The following is a 13772-nucleotide window of genomic DNA, read 5'->3' as shown; positions in this document are numbered from 1 at the left end:
TGGTAGAATTGTAATTAAAAGGAACAGTAGATTTCTCAGACGATGACCTTAATCATAAGTTCCTTACACTTTTTGCTCCTCGAAATGCGAATCTCATTCAACATTAGGCCTTAATCATAGTTATCCACATGAATGAACCACATACAATCTCTTCTCTCTCCCTGTATGGTATCCATAAAAATAAACGTGACTTTAACAAAATAAAAAATAAATAATTGGAACTCAACATCAATCATATAGAGTCAAATTATTCCATTGCCGACTTTGATTAACATGTAATTCTAAGCCGACCAACATGTGTGTGTATGTTGTGTGAAACATATGCTTTTCAAGGTTTAATAATTAGTGAAGGAGAATTTGACATTTACCAAACAAAATGTTACAATTTGGTGTAACTTCTTTTTTTCTGCTTCATACAATTTGGTGTAACTAAGATATACATATATAGGTATGTCATATGTGTGTGTGTGTGGAGGGTTTTTTTCACATAGTTATGTATGTCTGAAGAATTCGATATGGCACGCATGATTGAAGAATAATGATTGAGGAATTTTTCTGTAACAAATAAAAGTGAAATAAATAAAGGAATAAATATGTGGCTAAGAACTTAACAAGGACACATGTTGATATGTGAAATAGGAATCTTATAATAAGGAACAAAAGGTTGAAAGCAAAAGGGTATTTATTTAGTTTACTTTCCTATTCAGAACCCTTAACTTCTGCTATCCTTTCCACCAACAATAATACTCTCTTTTTTTTCCTCTTCTTCTTCTTGTCCTTTGATTTTAGACCAACTAAACATATCAACAAATTAAAGTCTCTCTCTCTCTTTTTTTTTTTAATATCAATTTTGTTGTCCAAATGTTCATCTCTTTGGGAAAACCCTAGACTAAAGATTCCAATCTCTTTTCTTCTAAATATTTCTTCATTTTTTTTTTCCTTTTTCGATTTGGGTATGTTGGGTCATTGAATCTTGTGACTGCCATGGCAGATCTTTTGGGGATCTGCATAGAAGAGTTGCTTCTTGTAGCAGCTTTCAGGTAGCTGTGTCCAGCCTGCATCAGATGTTATTAACTCACTACACACAAAACACCACAACAACAACAAAACGGCAAGCATTTTGAAGAGCTAAACAAAGCAAGTGGGCAACAAAAACGGCACGCAAGTTTTCATTCCAAGCTGATTAAAAAAAGAAAAATAACTCTTGAAAATGTCATTTTGAGAGGTAACAAAAAATGGGACTTAAAGGTTATAGCGTCGGAGAAGGAGGAGGAGAGATAGTTGAGGTTCAAGGCGGTCACATAATCCGAGCCACGGGACGCAAAGACCGTCATAGCAAAGTCTTCACATCAAAGGGTCCACGTGACCGGCGCGTGAGACTCTCAGCTCATACTGCGATTCAGTTCTACGATGTGCAAGACCGGTTAGGGTATGACCGGCCTAGCAAAGCCGTAGATTGGCTCATCAAGAAAGCCAAAACCGCCATCGATAAGCTCGAAATCGGGGAGACTACTACTACTATTCGTCAAGAACCGGTGAATACTAAACCGGAATCTCCCAATTTGGTGTTCCAAAGAGAAAACAATGACCAAACGCAGCAAACACAGTTTGTAGCGGCCAATCTTGACCCTGAAGACGCAATGAAAACGTTCTTCCCGGCGACGACAACAACAAGCGGGGGTGGTACAAACATGAATTTCCAAAACTACCCTCATCATGATGACGACAACATGGTCTCAAGAACAACAACAACACCACCAAACCTTAGCCAAGATCTCGGTCTCTCTCTTCACCCATTCCAAGGAAACAACAACACAGTAGTAGTCCCTGAGACCAACAATTTCACCACGAATCATTTCGACACATTCGGGAGAATCTCTGGATGGAATCATCCCGACTTAACGATGACGTCATCATCCTCATCAGAACATCAACAACAAGAACAAGAAGAAAGGAGTAACGGTGGTTTCATGGTGAATCATCATCATCATCATCAGCATCAACCGTCGATGATGACATTACTTAATAGTCAGCAACAACAAGTGTTTCTTGGTGGCCATCAACAACAACAACAAAGGGGTACCCTTCAGTCCAGTTTATTCCCTCATTCGTTTCGTTCTTGGGATCATCATCAAACGGTGTCGGATCATCATCATCAGAATCAAGCTTCTTCGATGTTTGCTTCATCATCACAGTTTGGTTCTCATGGGATGATGATGATGCAAGGCCTTAGTTTCCCCAACACTACAAGGCTACTCCATGGAGAAGAATCTACTCAACCAAACTCTTCTTCTTCTCCTCCAAACTCACACCTCTAAATTCAGGTTTGCTTCTTCTTCTTTTTTAATGTATCTATACATTTAGTTGTGTTAGGTTAATCAAGAAACCACACAAAATTAAATCTGTTAAAATATATCTTAATTAAACCACATATATTTCTTTCAGACAACAATGGAGGTTCTAATTCATCATGACATTGAACAAAAAGGAGGAATTAATGTGAGGAATGGAGCTAGAGTACGCGATATATTAATTAGTATACCATCTATCCATATATTTATGATGCAAGACTATAATTACTCTTTTGGTGTTATTGTTATTATTATTCAATTTTGCTTGTTTGTTTTTATGATCTTTGCATTGATCATCAAGATTATGATATTGAAACTAGATGGGTTCTATGTGTGTTTTGGCTTTAGTATGGCCTTAGGCTGGGATATTGTAATCTCATTTTTTGTTCCACGAGTTTAATTTTCTGGTTTTTGGTTGCGGTTTCTATTTATTCGGTTAAGTCTCATTTTTTGTTCCACGAGTTTAATTTTCTGGTTTTTGGTTGCGGTTTCTATTTATTCGGTTAAGTAAAGAGCAACTTGCACGTTGAAAGCTTAGGTCGTATTAAATGAGTAATGAAGAAGAGGTGTTCATTATCATCTGTGCAGATACCAATTTTCTTTTGTAACATAGCTTCTGAGTTCTGATGACTTTTATTTTTAGCTTAGCTTGCTAAAGAGTTGCGACTATTTAATAGAAAAGTCAACATTATTACAAATTTGGGATTTTTATGAAAAAGTTGCTATTGAGTATTCAATGCTTTGTGACAGTGATACCAAAGGATCTCGATAGTTTAGTCTGCTTTACTTGGTCTTATTGGGTTTGAAAGAAGTTTTTTCTATAATTCATTTTGGAATAAATTTTTAGTCATATAGATAGGCGGGCTATAGAGAATGACATTTATCACTTTTTTGGCACTTGTATAGTATATATGTACCTTTATTGGTTTGAGAAATACATGCTGATATATTTAGGTTAAAGGAGTTTGTACTTTGTAGTCACATGATGATCATTAAATTTTTTCCCAACGATGATCATCATTTTTATACAAGACGTTAAAAGCTAAAGAATGCTCGTACTTTTAGAAGTCATCTGATGTGAGAATGACTACTTTGGCCTTTTGATTATGGATTGTGCTTGGATTATTAGAAGAGGTCAACAAAAGGATTACAACTTCAATCTACAGTTTTATGAATGTGATGGGTACATTTTGATTAGAAGAAAAACTGGTAAACCACATTTGTTTTAAAAAGATTTAACCAAAGTGTCAAAATATCTATAATTTTCGAAAATAAGCGGTAGACCAAACCGGTGCTTTAACTAATGTTTCCTTTATGAAACAAACAATCTTGTGAACTATATGTCCCTTGGTGCACATGAGAATTGACATTGTTTACCACCAAAAGTAGCATTATCAGAAAACATCTCCAAGATGTAACTTGCGTTGATGACAAGCATTAAGGCTTTTTGATGATTTAACAATTTCCAAAAGAAAAAATACTGAAGATGACCAAGATCCTTGAGATGGAAGTGATTATATAGCCGAAATTTCAATTAAAAACAAAAACCAAACTATCATGGCATCATCCACATAAACATACCAACAAAAACTTTACCATAATACAATGTATATGATCACCGTAAAAGATTTCAAATCCCATAATAAAAAGAATTTTAAGAACCATTGTCGATAGACTTACTTTAACCATAAATGAATTTCTGAAGTCTGCAAACCATCTACCATGAATTCTCCATTTTTTCCTAATACATGTAAATCTCTTCATCAAAACCACCACAAAACACATATAGAATCAAATTCCCAATCCATATTTATTACAATGTCCCACATTGCTTGGGATTAAGATCTTTGGACAATATATATAGGATGTGACAATCCTTAACTCTTGAGCTATATCAATTATCAGAATCACTTCTATTATTTAATATTAAAAAAACCGATTATTATAATTGTTACATGATGAGAGGTCTTCTAATTTCTACATAAAGGCCTGGTTACATTATCAACCCTTAGGGGACATCCGATAAAATTGGAACGATACAGAGAAGATTAGCATGGCCCCTGCGCAAGGATGACACGCAGTTCACATTTTTCCTCCTCTCCCCCTTCTCTCCTCGAGTTCTTCTTCTTCTTCATTCTTCTTCGTCTGGGCAAAGCTTCGGCCAGCGCGTGACGGCTCCCACAGCGTCAGCGTTGGTCTCGTTTTCTAGTTGGCTCTTTAGATTTCTTTATCGTTTTGTTTTTGTTGTTTTTGGAGCATGGGGTTGAGCGACGAGTTGTAGATCTACTTTTGGTCTTCTCAGCGAGGTCTCGTTTTCCGTCGATCTTGGCTACATCAGCGAGGTCGGATGGCTTTTGTCTCCGGCGAACTCAGCTTTCATAGTGAGTTTTGTTCGGCTAAGTTTCCGGCGTGCTCGGCTTTTCTAGCGAGCTTGTTCGGCGTTTTCTCCGGCATCGCTCGGCTTATTCAGCGAGGTTGGCCGGCTTGTTCAGCGAGTTTCCTGGGTTTGGGTTTGTGTAGAAGGCAAAGTGCTTCGTTGTGTAGAAGGCAAAGTGCTTTTGTTGGCCTTTGGTTTTCAGAAGAGTTGTCAAGCTTTGGGTTCTTGTGGACTGAGGATCTTACAGAAGTTTAGGGTAAATTAGATTGCACTCATGGCTCTGCCGGGTCGCGCATTAAGTGTAAATGTTCCTGGGACGGGGTTAAGTGAGAGATTTGGTTTTACCTTTAATTATATTTTCTATTGGAATTTCTGTTAAGGTTCTTCTTTCGATTAGTTCCTTTGTAGTCTTGGTTCACTCGAGTTTGTTGTACTTGTTTTAAAAGCTTTGGCTCCGAGGAATATGTGTTTTCCATCGGTTTGACCGTCTTTGTATGTCTTCATCTTTGGTTATTATAAATAAAATCTCCAGACGACAAAAAATAAAAAACATTATCAAATGGGAGTAGTATCATTTAAAAAATATAGGAAAAATCTGATATTCTAAAAGAGTTTGTATCCTACTTTTGCAATAACGATAAAATAAATTCCAAACAGTTTTAGACCAAAAACCCTTTTGGTCATCGTCACCAGAGATTTTAGATCTAAAACCCTATCAGAGACCATTTTCGCGTGAACAAAGATGGCGGGGCCTTTGCTTCGATCTCTTTGGTCAAACACCACTCGAAGATCATTCTCTTCTCAATCATCACCTTCCAAATTCGGATACTCGCTCTCGTCCTTACGCTCTTTCTCAGCAGCCACCGCTTCCTCTGCTGCAGCCGGAGCTCCTAGTAGCTCTCTTGATCCTAATCGACTCAGAAACGTGGCTGTTATAGCTCATGTTGATCATGGGAAGACAACGCTTATGGACCGGCTTCTTCGTCAGTGTGGTGCTGATATCCCTCACGAGCGTGCTATGGATTCTATTAATCTTGAGCGTGAACGAGGGATCACTATTTCTTCAAAGGTATCGCATTTCGTATGTTTGGATTGGAGTTAGAGTTAATTGTTACTTCACAATTTGAAAATGGTTCTGTATTGAGTGATGACATGAAGTATTAGGTTCTTGAGTGATGAATCAAAAGCTTTCTTTTTTCTGTGTTCTTAGATCAAAGCTTAAGACTTTCTGTCTTTTTTATTGTTCTGTTCTGTCTGTGAAGATTTTGAGTCATTTTGTTCTGTTCTGTCTGTAAATTTGATGTGTTCTTTTGCCGATACTTGTTTATTATAACCACGTAGCACAACATTTTGAAGTTTATGTCAAATTTTCTGACAGGTGACATCCATATTTTGGAAGGAAAACGAACTTAACATGGTAGACACACCTGGTCACGCAGATTTTGGTGGTGAGGTATGAGACTGATCCCTGATAAAATAGTTGTACTTATAGCGTATTATTGATTCTCATGCTCGATTTTAGTAGAATTGCATATTAGTGTACATAAGATAAATTAATTAGAAGTTTACAGAACCTACTCATGGTCTGGTGACATTAGGATACTCCTTAGTAGAACATAGGTGATATCTTTGTGACTATTTTTGCATTCGAATTTAGGTTGAACGAGTTGTTGGTATGGTTGAAGGAGCTATATTAGTTGTTGATGCTGGCGAAGGCCCTCTTGCACAGACTAAGTTTGTTCTCGCCAAGGCCTTGAAGTACGGGCTACGACCTATTCTTCTCTTAAACAAGGTAGATCGACCTTCAGGTATGCATTTCATTCACTAGTCAAACTTGTTTATCTCATTTATTTCGTTTACTTTGTCATTTTTTATTTTTTTTTTAATTTAAAATGCTTCCTCTTTATCTTTTTCCGATGACAGTCACAGAAGAGAGGTGTGATGAAGTGGAGAGTTTGGTGTTTGATCTTTTTGCAAATCTTGGTGCTACAGGTGATCAAAGTCTAACATATGTGTTGTAATTAATTTACAAATCATTATTAAATTAACATTTCTTCTTTCTCCATTATTTAGAGGAACAACTAGATTTTCCGGTGCTTTATGCCTCTGCAAAAGAAGGGTGGGCATCTTCTACCTATACCAAAGACCCTCCTGCAGATGCAAAGAATATGGCAGATTTACTTGATGCCGTAGTAAGACATGTTCAGCCACCAAAAGCAAACCTTGATGAGCCATTTCTGATGCTGGTAATATAAAACTCCGGCTAATGGAATTCTTTTACTTGCTTGGCCAATTTTATGCATGCAACTTCTTTCACTTTTCTGATTGTCCAATATCAAGTAGCTGATCTTTGAATTGTGCTCTTTAACATTGGCCGAGATTGACTGACACAGTTCCCATTGATTTATGTTTGGCATTCCACACTAGACTTCAGATAAATATTTGGTTGAACTTTGAATGTTTGTTAAATAAGTAGACTTGTTGTGTGAGTTTAGAAGCATCTTACATAGTTATATTCAGTTATATCCGCCAGTAAATTTCAAAAAAAGTACAAGTGATTTTGTCAAACTAATTTCAAAAAAGTGCAAGTGATTTTGTCAAACTAATTTCCTTGGGAAAGGAAGACATTGTTTGGACACTTCATGAGATAATATTCAGTTTATGACCTTCGGCTTTCCTAGTTTGAATGTATTCGTGTTATGTAGTTAATGTGCCAAGATTTGAACAGATTCATTTATACGTAACAATTATTTTTGAGGGTACAAAATGTCTGAACTGCTTAAACCCTGGCAATGATATTTATATGGCGTTCTCGCTTCTGATTTACAGGTTTCAATGATGGAGAAGGACTTCTATCTCGGACGAATATTAACTGGAAGAGTAACTTCTGGAGTTGTCCGTGTTGGTGACAGAGTCAATGGACTACGCAAAACTGATTCCGGCTCTGAGAAAATAGAAGAAGCAAAGGTTCGTGTGCATATTGCTTTGTACTTGCTCAGCCTTGTTTACGAAGTGTGATATTCTCATCTAAGCAGATACAATCATCTTTCTCATAGGTTGTGAAGCTAATGAAAAAGAAAGGTACAACCATAGTTTCAATTGACGCTGCAGGGGCTGGTGATATTATCTGTATGGCTGGTTTGACAGCTCCGTCAATAGGTCACACGGTGGCTAGTGCAGAGGTAATATCCGAGTGGACTACTTCCTTATTTTGTATTTAAAAAGTATATGAGTGAATTCTTCTTTTAACATAACTTCTCAAGTTCCATTGATCCCTATTTGAATATTAAGAAGCTTGAATCAGTTACTTCATTTCTTATTGTCTTTCAGGTCACAACTGCACTCCCTACTGTTGAGCTGGACCCACCAACAATTTCTATGACGTTTGGTGTCAATGACTCTCCTCTGGCTGGTCGGGATGGCACCCACGTATGTTTAATTCTAGTGACAAGATATAGCTCTAGTCATTGTACTCTGCGCTAAACTTTTACAACCTCAGATTTACCTTTGGGTCACTGCATTTCTTTTTCATCTTCATTCACCTATATGTTGCTGGCATTAGGGTAAATTTGTCCCCCTTAGCGATATTTGAAGAAATACTTTGTGTTAGGTGGTAGACCACTCGTTCTGGCACATGTTGACAGGCTTTTGCTAATCTGCATGCAGTTAACTGGAGGGAGAATTGGGGACCGCTTAATGGCAGAAGCTGAAACAAATCTTGCCATAAACGTTATTCCAGGCCTGTCAGAGTCCTATGAAGTCCAAGGGAGAGGAGAACTTCAACTTGGTTTGTGCCTTTCCAGTTTGTGTTCAGTGTTTCTTCACCTGTAAAGACTGATATAAAATATGACACACGCCAGAAAACACGTAACTGTATTTATTTCTCTATGCCAGGTAAATTAATTTCTGTTGTGTCTAACAGGTATCTTGATTGAGAATATGAGGAGGGAAGGTTTTGAGCTCTCAGTCTCACCACCTAAAGTCATGTTAGTCGCATCTCTTTGTTTGTTTTACTGAATTTACACTACGCACTATATTCGTCGTATAATCGGAGTTAGTTGTAGAGGTTATTACTTATTAGATGTTGGTAGTTGTAGAGGTTCTTTTGTGGGCTTTTGAAGAAAAGGGTCTTGCCAGTTTGTGTCATAAAGCAATAGAAGAATTCTTTTCTTTTTTACCAAGTTACCTGATTTCTCTGCTTTACTACTACACTAAACATTAGTTGGTAATTGTTTGATCTACTGTGGATTACTTTTTTAGCCTAGAAAAGCTCCTTTTTTTTTTTTTTTTTTTGACAGCTACCTAGAAAAGCTCCTTTATAGTGTCTTTATTTCTAAAAACTTTGTTGTCTTTCTTCTTCTGACTTCTGAGCGTTTTCCCTTTATGATGCAGGTATAAAACTGACAAGGGACAAAGGCTTGAACCAATTGAAGAGGTGACTATTGAGATTAATGAAGAACACGTAGGATTAGTGATGGAAGCTCTCTCCCACAGGCGGGCGGAAGTTATTGACATGGGCCCTGTCCCTGGAAATGATGGTAGGACGAGACTGTCACTAACTTGTCCTTCAAGGTTAGCTTACTTATTTTAATTACTTTCATAAAATTTTGCTCGCTGCTCATTCAATCATTCCCCTTGAAGAAATATAACCTACGTATACTTGTGTTCTACAGAGGTTTGGTTGGGTACAGATGTGTGTTTAGCAGCGACACCCGTGGAACTGGATTCATGCATCGTGCTTTCCTAAGTATGAAACTTTTCTACTTGCATTTTCTGCAACTCCAGTCCCCTATTTGCCCATTTCTTTTCTCATCAATTCAGTTGACTTCTCTCCTAGAGAAATGATCTACGTAACCAATATTTCTTGCATATATCTGCTAAACACGGTTTCAGATATCATTAATTTTCGTGTCAAGAGGATTCATCATAGATGCAAACATATAGCTACCTTTTCCATGAAAATATCTGTCTTATAGTTAGAAGCATCGTAGATATTTTAAGTTTTATTACTTCAATTGATAGCTGTTTGTGTATCGCGTTCTTGCAGATTATGAAAAGTACCGAGGTCCGCTTGGAAATGTTAGGAAAGGAGTATTGGTATGTCTTTGGCATGTTGCGCTTTTTCCAATAAGAGATCCCTTTCGCTTGATTTTTTCCTTCATAAAAAATTGTATGTACTCTATGTTTTAATTGTATTTATTTATCTTGATGAAACAGGTTTCCATGGGATTTGGTACTATTACAGCTCATTCTCTGATGAGTTTGGAAGCTCGTGGAATTCTCTTTGTGTCTCCGGGGCTGGATGTGAGAACCATCTAAATATGATAAATATTTCTGTTTCTTTCTCAGTTTAGCTGTTCTTGATTGGAACATGTTATGTGGTCTTTCTGCGTTTGATCCATACTAATGCTGCATCTTCTTTTGTTTTCTGTCTTTAACAGTCATATGATGGTATGATTATCGGTGAGCATTCACGAGATACAGATCTTGATGTAAGTTGCTTCGACTTTCTCCTCTTCATACTGAAAAATCACAACTAATTCTCTAAATGCCATGAGCTCACCTGCCCTTGCACTACAGGTTAACCCAGTTAGGGCCAAAGAACTTACAAACATTCGCTCTGCTGGGAAAGACGAAAATGTGAAGCTATCTCCACCTCGCCTTGTATGTACCCTTTCTCTTTTCACAACATATAAATTGACGAGAAAACTGTTTTCTTGATCACTACGCTTTGTGGTTTAACTTTTGAATTCTTTTTCGATTCAGATGACACTAGAGGAAGCTATAGGATACGTTGCCTCAGATGAACTTATTGAGGTACATTGTCCATAACCGATTCTAAATCTAGCTAATCATATGATCCATGAGGAACATTTTGTTTCCGGCTTCCTGTGCATTTACTGTAATTGGGTTTAATGTGGTCAGGTTACACCAAAGACGATTCGGTTGAGGAAAAGATGTCTAGACGTTAACAAGCGTAAATCCCTGAGCAAACGAGCCAAAGAGTAAAGTTATCTTCCACACTTGGCTCTCCGATTTAATTTTTACTGAAGCTGGTTTAGTTCTTGTCACAATTCTAGAAAAAGAAAATTATTGAATATGTACGAACGAGAAACAGATTATATAGATCCATAACTTATAGTCTTATACGCAAGAAGATTCATTCTTGTATTGATAACAATAAGAAGATAGATCGATCCCGATATTGTATTATCATTGTGGACCACCGGATTTATCGTTAGAAAGCAAGTTTTTTGGGTTATTTTATTGGAATTTCTAACTTTTTTATATGTTTAATAGAAAAATCTTATACTAAAACATAATGAAGATGTAGAAGAAGATTATGGAAATTCATGTTTACTTTAACTATAGAGAGAAAAGCAATCTGTGAAGGAAAAAACAAAATTAAACACTAGTAAACATCTATAAGGCAATAAAAAAGAAAACCAACTTATAAATCTCAAAGTAAACCCTAAAAAACACCTCAAAGAAAAACTAAGGCTTGTAGAAGAACGGACGAGAGCATGCTTAAGCCACTCCACACGCAAAGACTTGAGCCCGCATTGTAAGGAAGTGTTGCGATTGTTGCATCATCTACAGGAAGAACCTCAAGAGGATCCTCTAAAGGCTTAGGACTAGGATTAGAAGAAGATGCGTTGTTTGGTTGAATAATGGGAGTAGTATTCTCTAGAGACGCAGGCATGACTAGGACGTCGAGTTTTTGACCAGATTCGCAGTGACCAGGCAGACCACATATGAAATAGTAGTGACCGGTTCGGTTAAGGATAACTGGTTCATACTGAGAGTGGTATGTGGTCAGAGGGGAATTAGGGTTGCACGATTCGAAATCTTGGAAACTCACTTCCATCACATTGTGGAAAGTCTTGTTGTATTGAAAGATGAGTACATCTCCAACGTAGAAAGTCTTTGAAGAAGACCATGTCTTGTAATAATCAAGACCCACCGTTGTTGTCCATCCGTTGGAGTCTCCAACTTCGTATAAAGATGTAGCACGAACGACACTAAATAGTGACAATGCCACAATTAACAAACCCATGATTGTGTTCTTCATGATTGATGCTGATTTTTTCCTTGATCAGAGACGTAGAAACACAATGAAAAAAGAGATGGAACTTATAGAGATTTTCTAATTTCTATTGTGAGGAAACTGTTTAGATTTGTCCGTGTATATATAGAGAGATATGTGACGAGAAATATATTTATTTGTATAGCTAACATTATCAAAAAAAAAAATTAAACATTAACAATTTTTTTTAAAGTACGTATATTTTGGTGTAAAGAATTATTAATGTGATTTTTTTGTTGTTGTGGATATATTATAGATCTTACTATATAAACCTAAACGTTGAAAACTCTGACACATGGTAGAATTACAATTAATCAGTTAGCTTTTAACATGCACAAAATATTCAAATTTTATTATCTTCTTAATTATTATATGTTAAAATATATCTAGTGAGAAAAAAAGAAGAAGATAACTCCTACCTAATCTAATTTGGAATTAGAATCAACATAATTTACGAGAATGAGTCAACAACAAATTGAGTTATGTGGGTTAATTATGATTAATATAAGAGAGAGATATATGATTTTCACTATTTCATTGGTTTATATTCGTAGAAAATAGAAATTAGTAGAGATTTTGAATTGACAAGCTAGAAAAAAAAAGAAAAGAACACTTTTCCGATGTCTCATATGCTATGGACTATGGAGTATGGACACTTTTTCGGTAGCGAAAGTGCAAGAAGTAAAAAAATTTAAGCAAGCAAAAGGAGATCAAAAATAAATAAATTTACCTCACTTAAGTAAACAAAACAACTCAAGGAAAAAAAATCTACAACTTAAAGTCTCTCAAACATAAGAACTAAGAAGTCAAACTAAAAGCAAAACACAAAACGTGTGTAAATTTATCAAACTAAGATGAAAAGAGAAAGTAAAGGAAGGAAGCAGAGTCCGATCCAAACACTAGAGTATGAAGCTACGCTAAGTGGAGCTGGTGATGGTCCCATCTGATACTGTGGAACATTATTAACCGGTGAATCAGTCAACCGAGACGGTGAAGGAGACGTCAAAGAGCTTAGTGATCGGACGGGTCCAGGAACCGGAGCAGCGACATGTCCCAAAGAGGCCGGTAATACATGGATTTGAAGCTTTTGTCCCATATCGCAGTGACTTGGAAATCCGCATATGAAGTGTTGGAGTCCTGGTTTGGTTAGAATGACGGTATCAGATCCGGTCTCGTATCTCGTTAGCGGTTTAGACGGTTCACACAGCTTGAAATCATTGTGAGTGACTTCAGTGACGTCGTGAAAATCTTTGTTGTATTTGAAGACCAAAGAGTCTCCGACATGAAAAGTTCTTGAAGAGGCCCATCTCTCGTAATTGACGCTCATAATCGTCCATCATTAGAGTCACCAACTTGGTGAACGGTTCCTCCAATGGAAACTCCACAAAGTGCTAGAAGAATCAGCAAAGAAATAAAGACAACGTTGCTTTTGATCAAAGACATGATCGACTGTTGTTTGAAAACGAAAGAATTAAGCAGCTAAGAAAGAAAGAATACAACTTTGTAAGAGATTTTATGAAGTTTTGAGTTTGTGTTGGTGAGAAGTTGGGAGAGCACTATGTTGTTTATATAGACCCGAAGTCTCGTTTAAGATAATCCTTTTCTCTTTAGGAATTTGATGATTTTTAATGTTTATCTTAACCAAAAAAATATATATTATAATATGATAATTCCTAGTGATATTTTCGATAAAAGGCTTTATTTAATCATACTTTAGGTTTTTTTTATTTAAAATAGAAAACAGATAGAATCAATATTTTCGTGATTAACAAAAATAAACTAAAAATAATGATATGTAAGGTCCGAAGTCCGAACCAATCTTATAAATCCTAATCCTATCAAAGACTTGGTCAAGGTCCCTAGATTTTCTTGTTACCGTGATCAAAATATATATTATATACATAATTAATCAAATACATATATATAAAGTAAATAAATCTTTTCATGGGACGATTTG

General features: G+C 36.4%; 4 protein-coding genes across 5 annotated transcripts; 2 read left to right on the top strand and 2 right to left on the bottom strand.

The window, feature by feature from the left end:
• Positions 1-698: 698 nt before the first annotated feature.
• On the top strand, positions 699-2762 carry LOC9317220 (transcription factor TCP10). Of its 2 annotated transcripts, XM_002881107.2 has the most exons (3): positions 699-1193; positions 1235-2324; positions 2446-2762. In XM_002881107.2, exon 2 carries the CDS (start codon positions 1236-1238, stop codon positions 2316-2318), a length of 1083 nt encoding a protein of 360 aa, XP_002881153.1. In that variant the 5' UTR covers positions 699-1193; position 1235; the 3' UTR covers positions 2319-2324; positions 2446-2762. The 2 variants fall into 2 exon arrangements, with proteins under 2 accessions (XP_002881153.1, XP_020884609.1); XM_021028950.1 differs by having other exon boundaries at positions 700-2324.
• A 2556-nt stretch (positions 2763-5318) lies between these two features.
• On the top strand, positions 5319-10944 carry LOC9315369 (GTP-binding protein TypA/BipA homolog). The gene is made up of 18 exons (XM_021029406.1): positions 5319-5797; positions 6107-6181; positions 6386-6536; positions 6652-6720; positions 6802-6974; positions 7558-7695; positions 7785-7910; positions 8059-8157; positions 8395-8515; positions 8651-8714; positions 9121-9300; positions 9402-9475; positions 9776-9825; positions 9946-10032; positions 10170-10220; positions 10309-10392; positions 10495-10545; positions 10654-10944. Exons 1-18 carry the CDS (start codon positions 5471-5473, stop codon positions 10735-10737), a joined length of 2004 nt encoding a protein of 667 aa, XP_020885065.1. The 5' UTR covers positions 5319-5470; the 3' UTR covers positions 10738-10944.
• Positions 10945-11212: 268 nt separating this feature from the next.
• Positions 11213-11785, bottom strand: LOC9315368 (mavicyanin). The gene has a single exon (XM_002879255.2). It carries the CDS (start codon positions 11783-11785, stop codon positions 11213-11215), a length of 573 nt encoding a protein of 190 aa, XP_002879301.2.
• A 765-nt stretch (positions 11786-12550) lies between these two features.
• Positions 12551-13646, bottom strand: LOC9317218 (mavicyanin). Its single transcript, XM_021029673.1, is given in 2 exon segments — positions 12551-13153; positions 13156-13646. Coding segments are annotated over 2 exon segments (597 nt in total). The 5' UTR covers positions 13259-13646; the 3' UTR covers positions 12551-12659.
• Positions 13647-13772: the final 126 nt, after the last annotated feature.

Source organism: Arabidopsis lyrata (genome assembly GCF_000004255.2).
Source record: "Arabidopsis lyrata subsp. lyrata unplaced genomic scaffold ARALYscaffold_4, whole genome shotgun sequence".
Taxonomy (NCBI): domain Eukaryota; kingdom Viridiplantae; phylum Streptophyta; class Magnoliopsida; order Brassicales; family Brassicaceae; genus Arabidopsis; species Arabidopsis lyrata.
This window is presented reverse-complemented; position numbering and strand designations above follow the sequence as displayed.